General features: G+C 46.6%; 1 protein-coding gene across 1 annotated transcript in view; it reads left to right on the forward strand.

Moving 5' to 3' along the window:
* Positions 1-3,973: 3,973 nt before the first annotated feature.
* The window catches only part of atp2c1 (ATPase secretory pathway Ca2+ transporting 1), a 29,032-nt gene continuing 14,011 nt past the window's right edge, over positions 3,974-18,994 (forward strand). Inside the window, exons 1-5 of the mRNA XM_085366741.1 lie at positions 3,974-4,055; positions 15,818-15,922; positions 16,124-16,240; positions 17,533-17,622; positions 18,886-18,921. Of these exons, the coding sequence (XP_085222867.1) occupies positions 4,032-4,055; positions 15,818-15,922; positions 16,124-16,240; positions 17,533-17,622; positions 18,886-18,921 (372 nt within the window). The 5' untranslated portion in view covers positions 3,974-4,031. The remainder of the gene's footprint in view (positions 4,056-15,817; positions 15,923-16,123; positions 16,241-17,532; positions 17,623-18,885; positions 18,922-18,994) is intronic.

Consider the following 18,994-nt stretch of genomic DNA (forward strand, 5'->3'; position numbering starts at 1 on the left):
GAAGCTGTTGTATTATTAACTGCAATAGCCGGTCGCATGACAGCCACAGGAAGCCGACGGGTAAAGAGATCGGTTGTTATCGGATTACGTCGTGGAAGAGAAATTGTTCAGCCACGTTTCCGAGGTAACGAAGAGCCGACGGATGGCCTGGATTGCAGCCATTCAAAGAGCAAATATAACGTCCCAGAGCACTCCAGCTCACAGGTTAGTCTGCTCCAAGCATTCCCACAGAGGTCAGTCTGCTGTCATTTATCATAATTGTTGATGTAGGTTACAAATAAGTCTTAATTTGAATTGAATTCGTTGCTATGCTGCTTTGTTCACGGTGGCTTTGCAGGCTAATGTTTGTTGTGTTTTGTAGGAAAACCAGCCAACAAAATGCTGGGATGTGATCCAGGCTGGGCCCCTCCATCAGCCTGGGTCAGACCGAGTTTAAAGCTGCTACCACAGCCAGATCTGATCGGTGATGAGAGAGAGCGAGATCAAAACAGCCATGAAACGTCTGCATATATGTGTCGAAGGGTTGTACTGAAGCAAGTGATGAATAACTGTTTTCCAGTATGTTGTTTTCTTTTTGGGGTTTTTGCATTGTTGATTTGTTTTTCACCGAAGCAGCTAGTAAAGCAGGATGGAGTATCTTGTAAGATTCTATAATAGAATGAAACAATAATGCTGTGAGATGGAATCGTCCAAATCACCAAAGTAAACTGGACCTGGGCTTGTTGCAGGATCTGAAGTTACTAAACATGTTGTGAGTGTGTGCACTCACACTTAGGACCATATAATAATAAATATGTGCGTGATGACAGTTGGGCAGCAGGCTGACATCCTTACTCCACTCTGTGCTCGTGCGGGTCTGACCCTTCCACCCCTTTGATTTGTTCCTCCTACTTTATGTTGCCTTTTCGTCACGTCTGTCTTCGTACGGAGCTGCAGAGTTCTCCGTCATTTTGTACAGAACTATTTTTGGGGCAAATAAAATGCAAGTAGGGATTAAAACTGAAGAATTAATGATTACCGGTGCTGGAAATACTAGCGCTTGATGCAGGGTTTTGATTTTGTTGCCACTCATACCCACAGTGCAATGGACGAAAGTCACGTGGTCTGTCGATCTCTATATGTGAGAGTGAGTGAGTGAGAGAGCCATTATTCAGGGTTCCTTAGTGATTCATTAGCTGTTAATTAGTGTGTTATACAGACAGTAAATTGCCAGTTAAACCAGTCCTGTCTTAGAATAACCATTATGAACAATATTTATAGCAAGAATTAACTGTAATGTCCTATAAAATATTAAAATAATGAGTGCAGCTCACTGTCACACCCGGAGACAACTGGAAGCACTGTGAGGGTCATGTTTTTAGACTTCTTCAGTGCCTTTAATTCAGTCACCTGGAGTCACCTGACTGCATGGACAGTCGGTTCCCTCACCAGCAGATCACAGAGGCTTCAGGACTGTGAGTCTGCACATCAACACCAGTAAGATGAAGGAGATGGTGGTCGACTTCTGGAGGAAACCACCACCCATCCACGGTTTGGACATCGAGGGTGGACAGGGACAAATACCTCCATGTTCAACTGAACAATAAGCTGGACTGGTCGGATAACGCTGACACTCGAGAACAGCCAAAGTCGCTCCATCTGCTGGCAGGCTGAGGCCTTTTGGGGTGTGTGGGACATCACTAACACTATCTTGTATGGGGGTTGTCTGCTGGGCAAACGGACAGGAAACAGCTTAATAGACTGTTAATGAGGGCCAGCTCTGTCCTGGACACTGCCCTAGATCCCATAGAGGAGGTGGGTGTATACAGGCCAACCCTCCCGATTATTCCGGGAGAAGCCAGAATTTCAGTGCCCCTCCCGAAAATCTCCTGATTTTCCACCCGGACAACAAAAAAAAAACATATCCCAGAATTCATAGCGTGGCCCAGCCAATTCCAGTTTCCAACAATGGCGGCAGCTACTTTTAATTTAATTTTTAAGTTTTAATATTACTCGTTCTGAGTCGCAAAATAAACTTTTAGCATATTTTCAGGCGAGAATGTAGCTGCAAATATCTGAGCCAGCGATAACAGCGAACTCCCAGCGGTCTACTCAGGTTAAACATGATATATAAGTCACTTAGATAACTTAAACATGTTATTGTTTGATTTTTTTTCAGTGTTTTATTTGTTCCTGAGTAAATCGGTTTGGCTGAGATTAAAGTTATTAGATTAGATTCAATAAAACTTTATTAAAGGACCCGGCCCACTCAGACTCCTCGCTCAGGGTCCTCAGGTGGATGCAGCCTCTGAATTTGGACAGTTCCGGCGGGGGGACAGTAATAACGGTGACATTTAACTTCCCTGAAATAAATCATTTTAAATAAATAATGTCCATTATGGACAAATATAAAAACACATGTAATAATAAATTTAGCAATGAAATATAAGTATCAGCAATAGTTAGAATAGAATAGAATAGAATTCAACTTTATTGTCATTGCACATGCACAGGTACAGGGCAACGAAATGCAGTTTGCATCCATCCAGAAGTGCTTTAGTGATATAGATATATTACAATATATATTAGCAATAGTATAGATATGTAAGTATATTACAGAAATGGGTCTATTATGGTATGTTATAATGTACACGGTATGAAGTATGTTGTGAATATTCTATAACTAAGTATGTACAGGCTGTAGTGAGTACAAGCTATGTACAGGCTATGAACAGGATATAAATATGAAAAACTATACAGAATATGAAATAAATAACTTTACAGAATCTGAGATATACAGCTATACAGAAATGGGAACTATGCAAGTTGTAAACAGTTGTAGGATTAAAGATTATCGAATGTACAGAATGATTATTTACACAGAGCTATACAGTAGTGCAGTTAAGATAAGTGAGGGTGTAGATAGTTTCTACAGAGGCTATATAAAGTGCTAGTGGTTGTGAGTGGTGGTTCACTCCATGTTATTATTGTGTGTTTGAGGGTACAGTTGTCCATTGTGGGGGTGTGTATGTTCAGTCCATGAGTTTAACAATAGTTACAGGTAGTACTGATATCCGTTATAAGATAAATTATATGACATGACGTAGTAGTAAGGCAAGGCAAGGCAAGGCAAGTTTATTTGTATAGCACAATTCAACAACAAGGTGATTCAAAGTGCTTTACAGAGACATTAGAAACAAGAACAAATAAAAAGCATGATTTAAAATTGAATAAAACAAGCAAATAAACTAACTAACTAATTAACAAACAAACAAACAAACAACAGTATATAAAATAGTAGTAGTTGTAGTACTTGTAGTATTTGGTGGTAGTGAGTCATGTGCTGCAGCACACAGGATCTGTGTTTTGACCAGAGGAACTTTCTGGCACGGTGAGCTAAGTCATCTGAAACCTAACAGGAAGTGAGGTGACTGTGTATTCAAAATAAAAGCCAGCCAGTAGCGGCGTTATGGCTAACCTGTCTGCCCAGGTGGGTATGAAAAGCGCTTTTTCAAACACTGCCCTTAAAAAACAGCACTACTTCGCCATTAGTCAATTCTCATCTTACCTGTTTTATACTTAAAACCGTATAAAAACAAGTATACAACAGGCACACGCTGAGGTGTAATACTTATGAAATAAGCAAATTCAGAAAATGCTTGAAAAATTGCAGCGCAGCTTCATTAGAATAAAAAATTAATTTATAATTAATAATAATAATTTATTAAGTTTCAGTGCAGGAGCTGGTGTAGCTGCTTTAGTCGATATATTTTTATTTGTATCTTTTATTTTGATATAATAAGTGGTTTAGGCCTCCCCGCTCCGCCTGTTTGCAGCCTCCGCGTTTATGATTTTATTTCGCTGCTGATGTTTACTTTTTATTGAAAGCAGTAACACCTCGGTTGTTGAAAGATCCGTCAGAGGACCGCCCATTTCCGCTGCCGGTCTTATTTTGAAAGGGTGTCCGGAAGCGCGGAGCAGAGCCCGTGAGTGCGGCATGGTGGACGCTCCTCTGTCGGAAGAAGACGCTCCGCTCCGGGATTTCACGGAAGATGCAGAAGAAACGGGAGCTGCTGGTAAGTTTTACAAATTTTCACTTTTCCGTCGTGATGGCGGCTCATAATGCCATTAAACCCACCTCCGAGCCCATGAATCAAATACGGTTCCCGCAATGAAACCCTCCGGAATTCAGTAACTGTCCGTAGCAGCTGACAGCAGCCCGGCGTCGGGTTTGTTTGCTTAGTTTGTCTCCGGGAGAGGAGCGCTGATAGCGTCTGTTAGCCTGTAGCTGTCACCGGGGAATCTGACGTAAGTTAGCCCCTTGGAGCTGACATGGCGGAGAATGAGACCCAGGCAGCGGCAGTCGGTGCTGTTGAGTTCGTCGTGAGTGTCCGAGGCTTCCAGCGTCCAGGTCCGCCGTCCCCGGGACACCGTGAGCTCACCGGCGGGGCAGCTAGCAGGCTAAGCCAGGCTAACACTGCGAGAGCTCCGCGCTCGTTATCAGAGTACAGGCGTGCCATGGCCGATTCAGGTTAGGCTTATTACGGAGATGGAATAAAATAACACGGGTCTTACTGTTAATAAATATAAAGGTAAATAAAACCAAATGCCAGTACAATAAATTATTATATACATATAATAAACTATAATAATCCCAGAGCACAAACCTGGGTTATTTGTCGAGTATGGAAATATCAAAAACTTACGAAAATGTCATCCTGACAGGATGACTGTGGGTTATAATGTGTGTCTGTGTGCGGGGAATGACACCCAGACAGCGGCAGTTGAGTTCAAGTTAATGTGTAATAAAGTAAAATATTTTAATAACGTCAGAAAATAAAACCTCTCAGACCCTCGGGAAAAATAATTATGTCTGTTAAAGGCTATTAACAGTTATAAATAAGTAACATAATTTAATATCGCAGAGTCAATAAAAAAAAAATATTTCAGGTCAAATAAAATAATGGAGCCTAAAAATGGCAGCGTGTTTATGTGACTGTAGTTATGAGGCTGCAGGAGAATACATGCATTAGCCTGATACAGCACCAGTAAATAATGAAGTAATAAAACAGCCGCCCCTCTGATCGTGTCTTCACCGTCTCTCTTGGTTCTTTGGAGTTATTGTGTTAATTTGCCTTTGCACATACCTGTCATACCCGCTAAAACATCCACGCACAGCTTTGATGCGTCAGGACACTGGAATGATGCTCCGCACCCAGCTGGTGGTGTGATTGCTTCCTTTGTTAGGATCTATTTTTATTATTTTTACTATAGAACCGGTCGCAACACCGATTGATAAGACGATGTCAGAGGAATTGGTGCGCAAATTATCGTCACTCACAGATCAGTGCTGTCGCTCTCTATACACAGTTTGCACGATTGCAAAGTGAAAGCAAAAAAACAAGCGCAAATTCAAACGCGATTGCAATATGTCACATATTGACAGTGGCTCACTGATGCCAATGACATAATTACCCAGCTACATTTCTGAAAGAATGCAAAAGCATTGACATATATTTTTCCTTCCTACAATAGCCCGACGGGCAGGGAAGAGATAGATTTTGGTAGCCCGACTGAAAAAATCGCTAGCCCCAGGACGTGGGGCTAGCGATATTGCGAGCCCCGTATCTGATTGAGGAATCACTCATCTTTGGAAAAGAGAGTTTATTACAGAGAAATGCTTCCACTTGTCTTTGCACTAGGATGCTGTCGGTGTAAATGTGCAGTCATATTCGTTGTGTTCCCACTAGTGCTTTCAGGTTAATCTCGTTGAAATGACCTTAACCACAACACGGCAAATCTCCGTTAACGAGTTACCGCAGATCGCCCCGTGCGTGGGGCTGGATGGCCAACACGTTAACGAGCTAACTGCGCTAACACACTAGCTCCCACCCATGTAATTGAGCATTGCATGGCACATCCAACATACTGTTTTACTTTAGTCCATGACTCGCTTACCTTCAGGGTCATACGTCACATGAAAACCAAAATAGTTCCAAACGCCAGATCTGAATGAGGGTGGGGGAGGTTCAATTTGCCATGTTGCAAGGAGAGCTTAGCTTCTGTCTGCTAGCTTGCGCTGTGCTCAGTGAATCTGCGTTCGACTACTCCGCCTAGGCTGCACTGTCGAGCGCAGATCCACTGAGCGCTCAACACAGACAGCATCGTCAGAAGGAAAGTTGATAAAATAAATTAAAAATGTTGTATTGTTCGATACATATGCGTACCGAACCGAAAGCACTGTATCGAACGGTTCAATATCCATACAAGTATCATTGCATATATATATATATATATATATATATATATATATATATATATATATATATATATATATATATATATATTACACACACACACACACACATATTTCGGTTCAATACTTTGGTGTCACGGTTCGAAATTTTTTCGATACAAAAAAATGTTCATGCTTTTTTTAATTTGTCATTTATTAAAATTATAAATATATATTTAACTCAAAAGTACAGTTTTTAAATTTAATGTTGCTGAAACATAATTAAGTAATAAGTAGCATAATTTAATATCGCAGAGTCAATAAAAAAAATATTTCAGGTCAAATAAAATAATGGAGCCTAAAAATGGCAGCGTGTTTATGTGACTGTAGTTATGAGGCTGCAGGAGAATACATGCATTAGCCTGATACAGCACCAGTAAATAATGAAGTAATAAAACAGCCGCCCCTCTGATCGTGTCTTCACCGTCTCTCTTGGTTCTTTGGAGTTATTGTGTTAATTTGCCTTTGCACATACCTGTCATACCCGCTAAAACATCCACGCACAGCTTTGATGCGTCAGGACACTGGAATGATGCTCCGCACTAGGGCTGAACGATATATCGCATTTGCGATAATATCGCGACATGATCAAGTGCAATTTTCTAACCGCAAAGGCTGCGATTATACTGCGATTATATTATACAATTCATGGGCTGCATCCTCCTGAGGCCGCATTTGTAGACCGATTACGTCACAGCGACGCGCCGAAGGCTGTCCAAATTACTACCATATCCCAGAATTCATAGCGCGGCCCAGCCAAACTCCAGTTTCCAACAATGGCGGCCGCTACTAAGTTTTAAAATTACTCATACTAATCTTTCTGGGTCACAAAATAAACTTTTAACATATTTTCAGGCGAGAAAGTAGCTGTGTAAACATCAAATATCTGCTCGGTTTATCAAGATATCCCATATTTGCAAAAGTGCTTCGACGTTTTCAGAGGCGTCTGCTACCCACCAGCTCGACAGCTAGCCGGGAGCTCGAGGGTCACTGATGCGGCCGAGAACGGCACAACTCCCGGCACATCATTTTCAGATCACCGCGGAGTTTCGCTGCTCGGGTTAAACGTAATATATAAGTCACTTAGACAACCTAAAAATGTTATTGTTGGGCTTTTTTCAGTGTTTTGTTTGTTCGTGAGTAAATCGGTTTGGCTGAGATTAAAGTTATTAGATTAGATAAAATAAAACTTTATTAATCCCCCGGGTGGGTTCCTCCTTGGTTTTCACACAGCTGACTAAACGTCAAACAGAAAACTTATTAAACAGAAGTATGAGACAGTCGAGAATTTACACCAGTGTCTGGTTATATTTTAGATAGCAAGAAGCAGACGGCCGAGTTTATTAAACTCCACCGAGACAGCGGTGACGCTAATCAGAACTAGACCGTCCAATTTCACGCCTTTAAACTTTAAAGGCGTGTTTGTGTGTGTGTTTATACAATTGCTATTATGTTTGCACTTTATGTGTAATGTTACTGACTGCAGAGATCAGTAAGATGTGTGTATTTTTTATTTATTAGTTTTATTTATTTAATATTATTTTTTAATTGAATGACAGTCTAGTAGTTCACAGATGTCGAAAAACTGAGTGTGGTAAAGCCACTGATTTTGTTTATGTATATTTCTGCAATCTGCACATTGTACTGACTTTCATTTTAATGTTTACACCAGGGTTCCTTGTCAGCACTTTATGCTCAGATGTTTGTAAGCTAAAAATAAACTATTGTGTATGTTCAAATATACTGTTGTGATTGAAGAAGTTAAATAAAAATGTCAGTCATCAATTCATGCATCACCTCATGTCATCATAACAGAGGTCTGTCTTCCAGGAAAGAACAGTTTAAAATTAATGTAATATAGTATTGGCCATACTATATGATGTATTGCTTGTCTTTGTTTAATAATACAGAAGACAAAGACCTTAAAAAATAATCGCATATCGCATCGCAATCGTAATATTGGGGCAAAAAATCGCAATTAGATTATTTTCCATAATCGTTCAGCCCTACTCCGCACCCAGCTGGTGGTGTGATTGCTTCCTTTGTTAGGATCTATTTTTATTATTTTTACTATAGAACCGGTCGCAACACCGGTTCTATAGTAAAAACCGTTCCGCCCACACAGCAGGAAACTGAAAGCAAAACGTCCTCGGCTGGTGTGGTGTGAATAACTGACGTGATTGGTTAGATGGAAGTGTGGACCTTTGTGTCTGGTGACAAATCACTTTTTTTGTGACTTTAAAGGTTTTGTCTTTCTTGTGATTTTATACTTGAAAGATTTTTTTGATTTCCTCATGAATGTTTTTAATTCCCTGAGAATATTCACGATTGGCTCGCTCTGTAAATTTACTGCTTTCTTCTCAAAGAAAAGTCATGTGACGTCTGTGATTTAGACGGCTCTCTGTTCGTCCGCGTGTATTTTAAAACGTAGATTTGCTCTTTAAGATTCATAACTTTTCTTCACTGATAATATTCAGAGCTTCAATATTTTTAACTCAAACCGCTGTTTTTGAAAAGTTTTGTAACAGTTCTTTTTTTGTGGTTCTGGAGTCGCTGACCAGCTGCGTGCGGACGGGCTGAGGCAGGTTCGGGTGAAGTTGAGCGCGGTCTTCATCAGTGCGGCGCAGCGCCGCGGTTCAGACCGGTCGTTTGGGTTTATCAATCCTGGAAAATCAATTTTGTGGCTGCTGCCGAAAGTGCAGTCAATACAGCGAGGTCACAGAAGGTGTGTGTGCGTGCATGTGTGTGTGTGCGTGTGCATGTGTGTGTGTGCGTGTGCATGTGTGTGTGTGTGTTTGTGCGTGCATGTGTGCGTGTGCATGTGTGTGTGTGCGTGTATCAACAGTGACTTGTGAGTGTGTGCTAATCAGCTGTGAAAACTGTGATGTTTCAGGCTGAGGGTTGATGGAGTGCCTCCACCTGTCTTCAGTTATTAGATTGAAGCTTGAGCTCCACCCTGATGAAGGGCGGAGCTGTGTAAACTGATCTGAGTGATGTAGTTATTCGGAGGTCTTGCTCAGCTCCGATTGGCTCGTCTTTGTAGTAGAAGTGCTCGTGGTGCTGAGTCTGGAGGAAAACCGAGTGGTGCGTGAGCTCCATCACTGATAGCTTCACCTACAACCATTTACCCCACCAGCACCACCTGAGCCTTTGATTCAGCGGCTCACGAGAGCTTTTATTGGCTCATCTGTGAACAGGCGTCACTTTGTCTTATTTTCAGTGTTGGCTCCAGATAGAGTTGAAGCGAGCCTCTCGGTGGGGTCGCTGCTGTGACAGAGGTTCATTTACAGTTTCAGACTGATGCCGGTGATCAGCGTGGTGGGTGGAGGTGGGTGGAGGTGTGTTTGTTCTTCTGCCATGTTCGAACACGCTCAGTGCGACGCAGCGGCGCCATAGCAGCTTGATAATTAGACGGTAGCTGGGCCGTGAGGCGGCGTTCAGGATGGAAATCATAAACACTGAGGTCGTGTTAAGTGTACCTGCTCCTCGGTTACCACGGTAACCTGCACAGCCCGCGTCCTGTAAGCTTGGGTGCGTTGGGGTCGGCTGATGAACAGCAGGTTGTTGGTCCGTGTCAGGTAACATCCGCCCAGAGCTTCATAGTGCTGCCCCGCCCATCTACACCTGCAAACGTGAGCCGAGTGTCTGTAACTCGTTTTTAACTGAATGCTTTTAATAACAAATAAAGCTCGAGTGCAGAGCAGCCGACAGCATCTAAGTGGAAATAAAACCTTCCTGTAACAAAGTGTCAGCAGCAGCTCTGCGTGTTTGCTGGGATGAAACTGAAGGAGAGCGAGGACGAGGCTTCATGTGAACAAAGAGTTCAGACGTCAGACTCCAGAGTCTGTGAACGGGACTCCAGTGATTACAAAAACAGTCGATCAGGGTAAAATTCCCATTATTCCTTTGTGGTGGTGTCAGTGACGCAGCGCTGCGTGTGCTTTCCCACGGTGCTTTTCCTCGGGTTGATCCTGGTGTCTGACAGGTTGACGCTGACGAGCAGCTAAACAAGAAGAGATAAATTCACCAGCAGCGTTCGCCGTCGTGGCGCTGGGCGAGAAACCTTAACTGATGGCGACTGTGACATCAGACATTTTATTAACGTTTCTGTTTCAGCAATCACATGACCGGAGTCGGTCAGAGCATTCGCAGCATTTCCTGTGACACTGAAGTGAAGTCAGTGTTTGTGGGTCAGGTGGTAGAGCGGGTCAGGGCAGCGGTCCCTAATCTTTGTTTCTCCTCGGACCGGCCTTCAAGGTGTCGCCGATAACTAAAATAAAACCTGTACTGGTACCAAAAAAAGGAAGATGACACGCAGGAAAAGACCCGGGGAGACCGGGGGGCGGAGCTGGTCTAGGGTTCACCTGCAGCACGCCGGCTGACACTGGCCGAGGTCATCGGTCATTGCGGGCCTGCTGTGCTGCACTTTGCATTTGATTATACGCTCGGGATCAGTGCTGCCGTCCCGTTTCAAACGCGAGCGGACTCCATCCTGTGGATGTGAAACGAGACGCGTCTGATCTGTGAATGTTTTCAGCACACTTCGGTCCAGAAATAAACGCCCGTCCTCCTCTGTGGACAGACCTTCTTCTCTCTTTAATGAATTCAATCACGTCCTCGTCTGAAAGTCACCGCCGGCTGTCGGGTCCGACCTACTTTCTCTTTTTGCCCGTCATTAACTTAGAGGAAGCGATGCAGCGATGTGGAGCTCTGCTGATATTCCGCTGGAGTCCGTCGATCCTTCGGGAAGTGAAATGAGCACCAGCAGCCAGCGAGGCGTGCAGCTAACGGCCCGTTTGGCACCGAGCCGGCCGACATCCAGAGTTCAGCTCGGTGCTTTAACCAGATAAGAGAGGCCTGTGAAACATGAGCCCACACAAAGAGCAGGAAGTCTCAGATATTCTTCGCACACAAAACACACATTATGTCAGAAATAACAAGAAAAGACGTGAAACTGAAGGAGAGCAGGGAGGAGGTTTCATACCGAGGATAACAAAGGGTTAATACGTCGAACACGGAGGCTCCAGCCTCAGCGAGTGTTCTGTGAGCGGCCTGCAGTGATGATACAAACACGCAATCAGGATGAAATTCCTGTTATTCCTTTGTGTTCATGTCAGTGTGTGTGTGTCTGTGCTTTTCCTCGTGGTGATCCCGGTGTCCGATATACTGCTCGGTTACACTCCGTGGTCTGCATTTAAGTGTGTGTGTGTGTGTGTGTGCGCGCGCGTGCGTGCGTGCGCGCGCGTGCGTGCGTGTGCGTGTGCGTGTGTGTGCGTGTGTGTGCGTGCGTGTGTGTGTGTGTGTGTGTGTGCGTGTGTGTGTGTGCGTGTGTGTGTGTGTGTCTGTGGAAATCAGCTGAGAGGGAAAACTGAGGGTTGATGGTGCGACTCCACCCATCTTCAGTTATTAGATTACAGCTGGAGTTCCACCCTGATGAAGTCGAAAAACTGCGACCGCATCACTGACCAAACAGCCAATGGAGCAGCAGCTCACTTTAACACCACCACCTTCCTGAGGCGCTGTGGTTGGAGGCCAGGTGAAGCGTCACTGCTCCTGTTTAAAAATGCGCTGAGAGAGCTGATCAGTGCTCCTCCTGCTCCTCACGCTTCACTGTAACGCATTAACATGTATAACGTAGCTATAACGTGTTTGAGCTTCTCTGAGCCTGGGCTGGTGGAGGATGAGTTACGGACACTCTGACGTTTGTCTCGTCTCTTGCTGTTGATGGAAAGTTATCCACGGTCTCCAGCTCGCTGCGTTGGCTCGCGGCTGTCCTGCAGAGCGACGATGAAATCGGACTTCAGCCGCAGCTCGCTGTGTGTGTGAACTCTGACGGCTCAGTGAGCCTCACACAGCCAGCCAGCAACAGCATGTTATTATCACAGGATTCGTTATCAAATTATTCAAATCTGGGGATGTGATGATCGTGTCCTCAAAGTTAAACTTTGTCAGTGTCTGTTTCATCCCGTAACATCATTTTTTTCTCACTGTAGTTTTATGTATTTCTGCGTCAGGAGATTGTCAGGCGTTCAGACCTGTCGTATGTCTGTGACTCCACAGCTGTTTCGTTCTACATCTGCGCTCTACAGGCTTCCTGCAGGAAAATCACTGGCTGAGTGGAACCGTCAGGCTGATGGCACCGTGCTGTAATCTGTAATCTGCATTTACACCTCAGACTGAAAGTGTCTGCTAACCTTCCACAGTCTCTGTGAGAGGGATGCTGTCAGACTGCAGCTGTTTGCAGCTGTCTCCTGTCGGCCAACCTGACCTGATGATGATGATGTCAGCTGATGATGTCAGATGGTAGTGAAGCGTGGCTGAGCCCGGTGTAGAGGTCGGGTGCGTTTCAGTTTGTTTGGTGTTTGCATTTGGTAAAATCAGCAGTCAAACGAGTCGCAGCAACAAAGGTGAGACAGGTAACGCCTCCTGTCACGCTGGTGACAGGAGGCGTTTGAAGATTTTCGGGCTTCGGGGACGTCAGAATCACTTCTTTGGTCACATGATGCTTTGATGCTACTCGTGTTTGCTCAGGTGTGACATCAGCAGTGACCTTGGCGCTAACACTCTGACAGCAGGGTCTGCGTTTAGTTTAAGTGAGTCAGACTGCAGTGACCCTCCCGTCCTGCGGGAGCAGCGTGAGGAGGAGGCAGCAGGATGGTCGTCTAAGCTGCTCTCACTGCTAATCAGATACAATCCTCTCAGCTGATCGCTGCTCCTCTCTCTGTCTGCAGAGCAAAACGTTTTTAGGGGCAGCTCTGTGTGTGGATGCTGAGAGGAAGTTTGCACACCTGTGTCTCAGGTAAAGCTGACTGATTGAAGGAAGCTGTAAGGAGGCAGAGGAGGCCGGCAGGTGATGACAGGTGATTCACAGAACAGTGTGCACTTCTGCTGAGTGGTAGCTTCTAGATCGAGGCTCAAGAGTTGGCAGTTCGTCTTGTAACTGGAAGGTTGCCGGTTCGAGCCCCGGCTCGGACAGTCTCGGTCGTCGTGTCCTTGGGCAAGACGCTTCACCCGTTGCCTACTGGTGGTGGTCAGAGGGCCCGGTGGCGCCAGTGTCCAGCAGCCTCGCCTCTGTCAGTGCGCCCCACGGTGGCTGTGGCTACAATGTAGCTCGCACACAAGAATTTCACTCACATGTAGCAGTGTACCTGCACGTGTGATGCGACAGTAAACGTGATTTGATCTCAAATAAAATGAAGGTTTCGATATTTTCCTGAATAATCTCGACTCTGACGCCAATCGGCCTTCAGACTGCGGTCGGCTTTCAGCTGCAGCGCCGATGTTTGTGTCGGGGTGTTCATGTGACCCCGCTGGGCAGGCAGGCGCGTGGACACCTGACTTTGTGACCACGATAACTCGAGAAGGCGGCAACGTAGCATTTCAAATTGATAACAGAAGTGTATGTACGAGGAGGCTGGGGGCGGGTGTTTCATCTCCTGCAGGAGCGACGATCGGGCGTAACGCTGTAGCTTTGCCGTACCAGCTGCTTCTGTTCCAACTCTGATTTCAGCTTTTCTGACACTTTCAGGTCTCGTGTGGTCTTAAATGCACCTGTGAGTCTGCTGCTTGGGTCACAGCATTAATCAGCCGCAGACACCTTCGTGTTGTTGGCTGCACTTCCTACTGACGTGCAGTTTATTCATCGCATTCGGCCACTGCGTGGAAAACTGTCTCGAGCCGCAGTTTACCGGCCGGAGCCGCCCGGCAGCTCGGACTGTGAAAACATTGAAAGCAGATGAGAAATGCCGGGAGTTCCTCCACCTCTGTGGGACAGACTTGTTCTCACGCCGTTACAGCTGCACACAGCTGCACACAGCTGGCTGTTTGTCCCCTCACAGGCCTGCAGCTGCCAGGCTCAGGTCAAAGCTTTAAGCCGGCAGGTGAGTGCAGGTGCACATATATTGCACAGCTGGCCTGGGACCAGAAACACGTCACTCAGTTTTATGGTGAGACTTTGCCCCGAGTCACGACTCTCAGGTGGGGCCATAAACGAGTTCAGGTGTAAGAACAGGCATCAGAGACTCGTCGCTCTCTCGTGTCTGTGGTAGTAAGGCAGCACGAGCTAACGTTCGGCCTGAAGCCATCTGCCCAAACTGGACTTTGACCTTTGACACGGCCTGGATGCTGTTAGCTAATGCTAGCCACCGCGTTAGCTGAGCAGGACAGCCTGAGGCCGACTCTCGACAGTTTTCTTCAAGTAGCTCTAAATTCTAACTCGGACTGAGTCTTTGATGAGGTGCACTTCCTGTGAACCTGTGCAGGTGTTTGAAAAAGCTGCTCTTGCTGACTGGGAGGAGAATCGACTTCCTCTCTGCTCTTTGTTCGGCTTTAAACCCTGCACCACGGCGCCGCTGTCGCCTTTGTCCCATTTCCTGCTGTCGGTTTCCTCTGCGTCAGCCTTCGTCCTCAGACCTGCAGCCTGCTGGGAGGAAGTGATCAGCATCATGCATGACAACAAGCACCGATGGTGGAGGAGGCTCGAAGCTGTTCGATGTTCAGTTTGTCCTCCTTACCTCTCTGCTTCATTCCATGTTTGGCACTGATCACCACCTGCACTCATGTATATATCTTTCTACGTAGCACTTTAATTCTTATTCTTATTTTTTCATGTCTATTTAAGCGTAATTTATGACAGTATGTTTGCACTGAAGCACCGCAGCAATTTCCTAATGTTGTAAACCTGCAGCGCGTCACGCCGTTAATCCCGCCGGAAGCTGCCACAAACAAAACCTTTGTTTTTTCCTGACTTTGGTGGCATTAAAGTCTAAATTCTGCCCTCCTCACATTTATTTCATGAAGAATCGACTCGGAGTTCAGATGTTCCCGATAGAGCCGGTCTCTAGTGGACATCAGAGGAACTGCAGGTTCCTGGGGAGATTATAAACTCAAAGTGCAGATGTGCTTTTACTTTGGAAGTCATTCTGGTCCTCTTCCCCTCATTTCCTCTGAGCTTTTGTGCTGCCGTACGTTCTTGTAGTTCATTAAAGTAAAACCTAAAACGCAGTCTTTCTGGCCCTGTGGGTGGTGTCGGTGCCTTCTGAAGCATTTTTATTAACAAACGTATGTCTTGGCCCTGGTTGTGAAAGGTTTCTGGTTACTTCCTGGCATCTGCCAGCAGCATTACGCCTGCAGTAATGAGAGTCCTGAAATGTGACTCTGTGGATTATTATCTTTGACAGCAGCTGACGAGAAACTGGATTTGAAGTCATCCATAAAAGGTTAGATGACAGCGTTCACCCAGAGGTCACAGCTGTGTCATCACTCAGACACTTACCTGCACAGCTGGACGTCAGGTGTGCGAGTCACGAGTGCTCCCACCTTAGAGGTCCCTGACTCTTTGTGGAAAGCAGAGCTCTGCTCGAGTAAAAGTGGAGGAATGTGATCCGTTTCACGGAGAACCTCGGTGCAGTCTGTGGGCCCGACAGACGCCGTCGTCGCTGTCTGATGCTCGCAGGTGGAGGTTGTCCAGGCCTGGATGTGAGAAGCAGCTCTCAATAGGAACCCTGCTGCAGTCTCAGTCTCTCTGTCTTCTTCCTGTTTCAGCTTTCCGAAGGAGAACCCTCCAGTGAAGATGAGACCATGGTCCCAGTACTGACGTCCAGAAAAGCCAGTGAACTGCCCGTCAATGAAGTAGCATGTGTCCTGCAGGTAAGGAGGCGAGCGCCTCTCAGCCTGACATTCGTCACGTTTATCTCAGAGAGCGCTCAGCTGATCGGTTCATGAGAACGACGGTGACGCCATTAAAAATCCTCAGACTTAGACTGAGCCAATGAGACGCGTCGTCCTGTTTCTGTGCGAGCTTCGTCTCTGAAACGGTAATCTGAGCGCCGCTGCGTGTCACGCCCACAGGCCGACCTGCAGCTGGGTTTGACCCAGGAGGAGGTGAGGCGGCGGAGGGCGTACCACGGCTGGAACGAGTTCGACATCAGCGAGGACGAGCCGCTGTGGAGGAAGTACCTGTCACAGGTAACGCACGCATCACACGCAGACTCACTCAAGGCCATTTCCTGTTTCTCTCTCTGTGTGACGGCGAGTCCCTCAAACGTGCAGCGGCAGAGTCACCCAGCACGCTATTTTTATCCAGAGCCTGAAACGCGTCTGCAGGGCCGCCGTGTTCCCGACTGTCATTGTTCCGCCGCCGCGTTAACCCGCGCACGTCTGCAGCACGCTTACATAACGTCCTGTGGAAGAACACAGATTTATTTTTGCACGGCACACGTTCGTCGCCTCACAGCCATGTTAGAAACACGTGTAAGGTGTAAACGCGCTTCACCGTGGTAACCGTGACCTCATTGCTGCTCGCACCTTTTTAATAGGACTGACACGTTTGTGGTGACTGCACAAAGGAGGAGGTTGAATCCTGTAGCGTTCTTCGTTTCTGTCTCGAGCTCGTGTCACCGCCACAGCGCGGCGTTGTGAAACAGATCAGGGGCCTCATTCAAGCGCTGCTGATTGGACGAGCCAGCTGACGAGGGCACATGACCTCTTTCAGCCCTGAAAGTATCAGGTAAAATAACTGAAGGGGAAACGGCAGCAGGCAGTCGGAGCACTGATGGAGCTGCTGCAGGCCTCCAGCAGCTCCAGCTTAAATATAGAAAGCGAGCGCGGACGGAGAGGACGGGAGGAAGCTGTCGGCTCGAGTCCAAGCGAGGAGCAGAAACTCTGGATGTCTGAAAAATGTAAACCACATCAGCTGACGTGTGCAGAAGTTTCCGTTTGATTTCACATTCCTGAGTGCTGAACAAGCAGAAAGAGAGGGTCACAGGTCACATGACCAGAACCGTGTGATGTGAGCCATGAGGGTGAGGAAGGTCAGAGCCTCGTCATCGCTCCTGACTGCTGATTGGACGGCTTCACAAACTCACCTATTGTCTGTAATCTGCTGTAATCTGAGCGCGTGTCCTCCTGCGATCACACGCTCGAGTCGCTCCTTCACTAAACAAACGCCAGCCCTGCAGCGAGTCGAGTAGCAGCTGCTGCGGCGCTCTGACATCACGCTGACCTCACAGTCCAGACACGAGCTGCCAAAGAGTTTGTCCTTCAGCTGCCAACCACACACGTTTACAGCTGCACCGACTCGCCTGATCCCGCCTGTGATGACTCGTTCGATTTACCCGCGCTGCTGAAATAAATGTGCAAACTCGGCGAAGCTGAAAGCGTCCACGCTGTAAAAAGTGTCTTTGTTAAAGAACACGTCCTCCAAACGTCTGTAATCATGTGACACTTGACCTCTGACCTCAGCCTGTGTCTCTCTGCAGTTCAAAGATCCGCTCATCCTGCTGTTGCTGGCGTCGGCGGTCATCAGCATCATCATGCACCAGTTCGATGACGCCATCAGCATCACGGTGGTAGGTAACCAGCGGCGCTCAGGCGTCCTCTGAAACCTGCAGGTCCTCCACACGAGGTTACACACGACAGCTGTTTGTCTGATACAAAAACGAGGTCAAAGTTCAGATGGCAGGAGCGGAGTGGAACAGCAGCTCTGTGTTCTTAGACTCAGTGACTCAAATGCAGCAAGTTTTACATGTAAAGGTCACGGGGTCAGTGACTGAGCCGTCCTGTGAGGCAGTGCTGCTCTGCGATTGGTCAGCACGGCGCGTGCTTGTTATTGTCTCCTCTCACCTTAAGCTCAGCGTGCACCGTCACAGAGAGGTGGAACGCCACAGGCACAGATTAAAAACAAGAAGTGCGATCTTCTCTGCAGCCCGTCTGCACACGTTTGAACATCTGCACGCTTCTCGTTCAGCTACAACCAGGTCAGGTCCATCACAGAAGATGGGTCTCATTTACCTAAAGTCATCGAGTTCATCTGCATCGGTGAAGTAAAACCTGAACAGGAAGGTTTGGCGCTGTGTTCCATCCTACCGGTTGTTTCTGCACGCACGCACAACACAAAGTGACAAACCGTCCTGCATGCTGGAGTCATTGTTGACAGCATAAAGTACGTACGGCAGGACCAAAGGCGGATTCATGTGCAGAGAGAGGAGGTCTGAGATGGAGAGTCTGAGTGACGCACACACAGTTTGACCCTCGTAAAAGAAGAAACGTGAGTCCCTGTGCACACGCAGGCCGGCTGCAGGCGAACAAACAGCTTCATCGCTGTTTGCTTTCAGACTTCGGGTAATTAAAGCGTTCCGGGAACCCTTCAGGATGTTTGATCAGGTTTCTGTTTTAATCCTCCAAACGGACGCAGAGCTTCAGCAGCCAGAAGGTCAGCCGATGGTCTGACTCCACCTCAGCGTGTGAACAAGCAGAAATGATGAAGAGCTTATTCATGTCATCACATTCAGATATGATGACTGTGAAAGCAGACGGGCCACTGTGAGGCCAAAGCTCCGCCTCACAGGAAATAAACATAAATGCAGAGGTGAGAGGTTACAAACAGTGCTTTTAATTTGAAAGGAAATGTGGAATATATATTTTATGATGAAAGGAAAAGATGAACGATGTTGAGCTCTGATGTCGCAAACATTCACTGAAATCTTCAATAAACCCTGAACGACTCAGTGTCAGTGGGGTTTCCACAGCTGTGGGGTTTTATTGTGAACGATGGAAGAATTTAAAAACTCGTGTTGGACCTCAAAGTTCAGTCTGTGCTTTCCCCCCCCCAGGCCATCATCATCGTAGTGACGGTCGCCTTCGTCCAGGTACGTCCTGTTTTTACTCTTTAACAACACTGCTGTGTGTGTGTGTGTGTGTGTGTGTCTGTGTGTGTGTGTG

Source organism: Diplotaxodon limnothrissa, linkage group LG11 (genome assembly GCF_057381915.1).
Source record: "Diplotaxodon limnothrissa isolate DT_005_m linkage group LG11, D_limnothrissa_male_GT1.1, whole genome shotgun sequence".
NCBI classification, from domain to species: Eukaryota; Metazoa; Chordata; class Actinopteri; order Cichliformes; family Cichlidae; genus Diplotaxodon; species Diplotaxodon limnothrissa.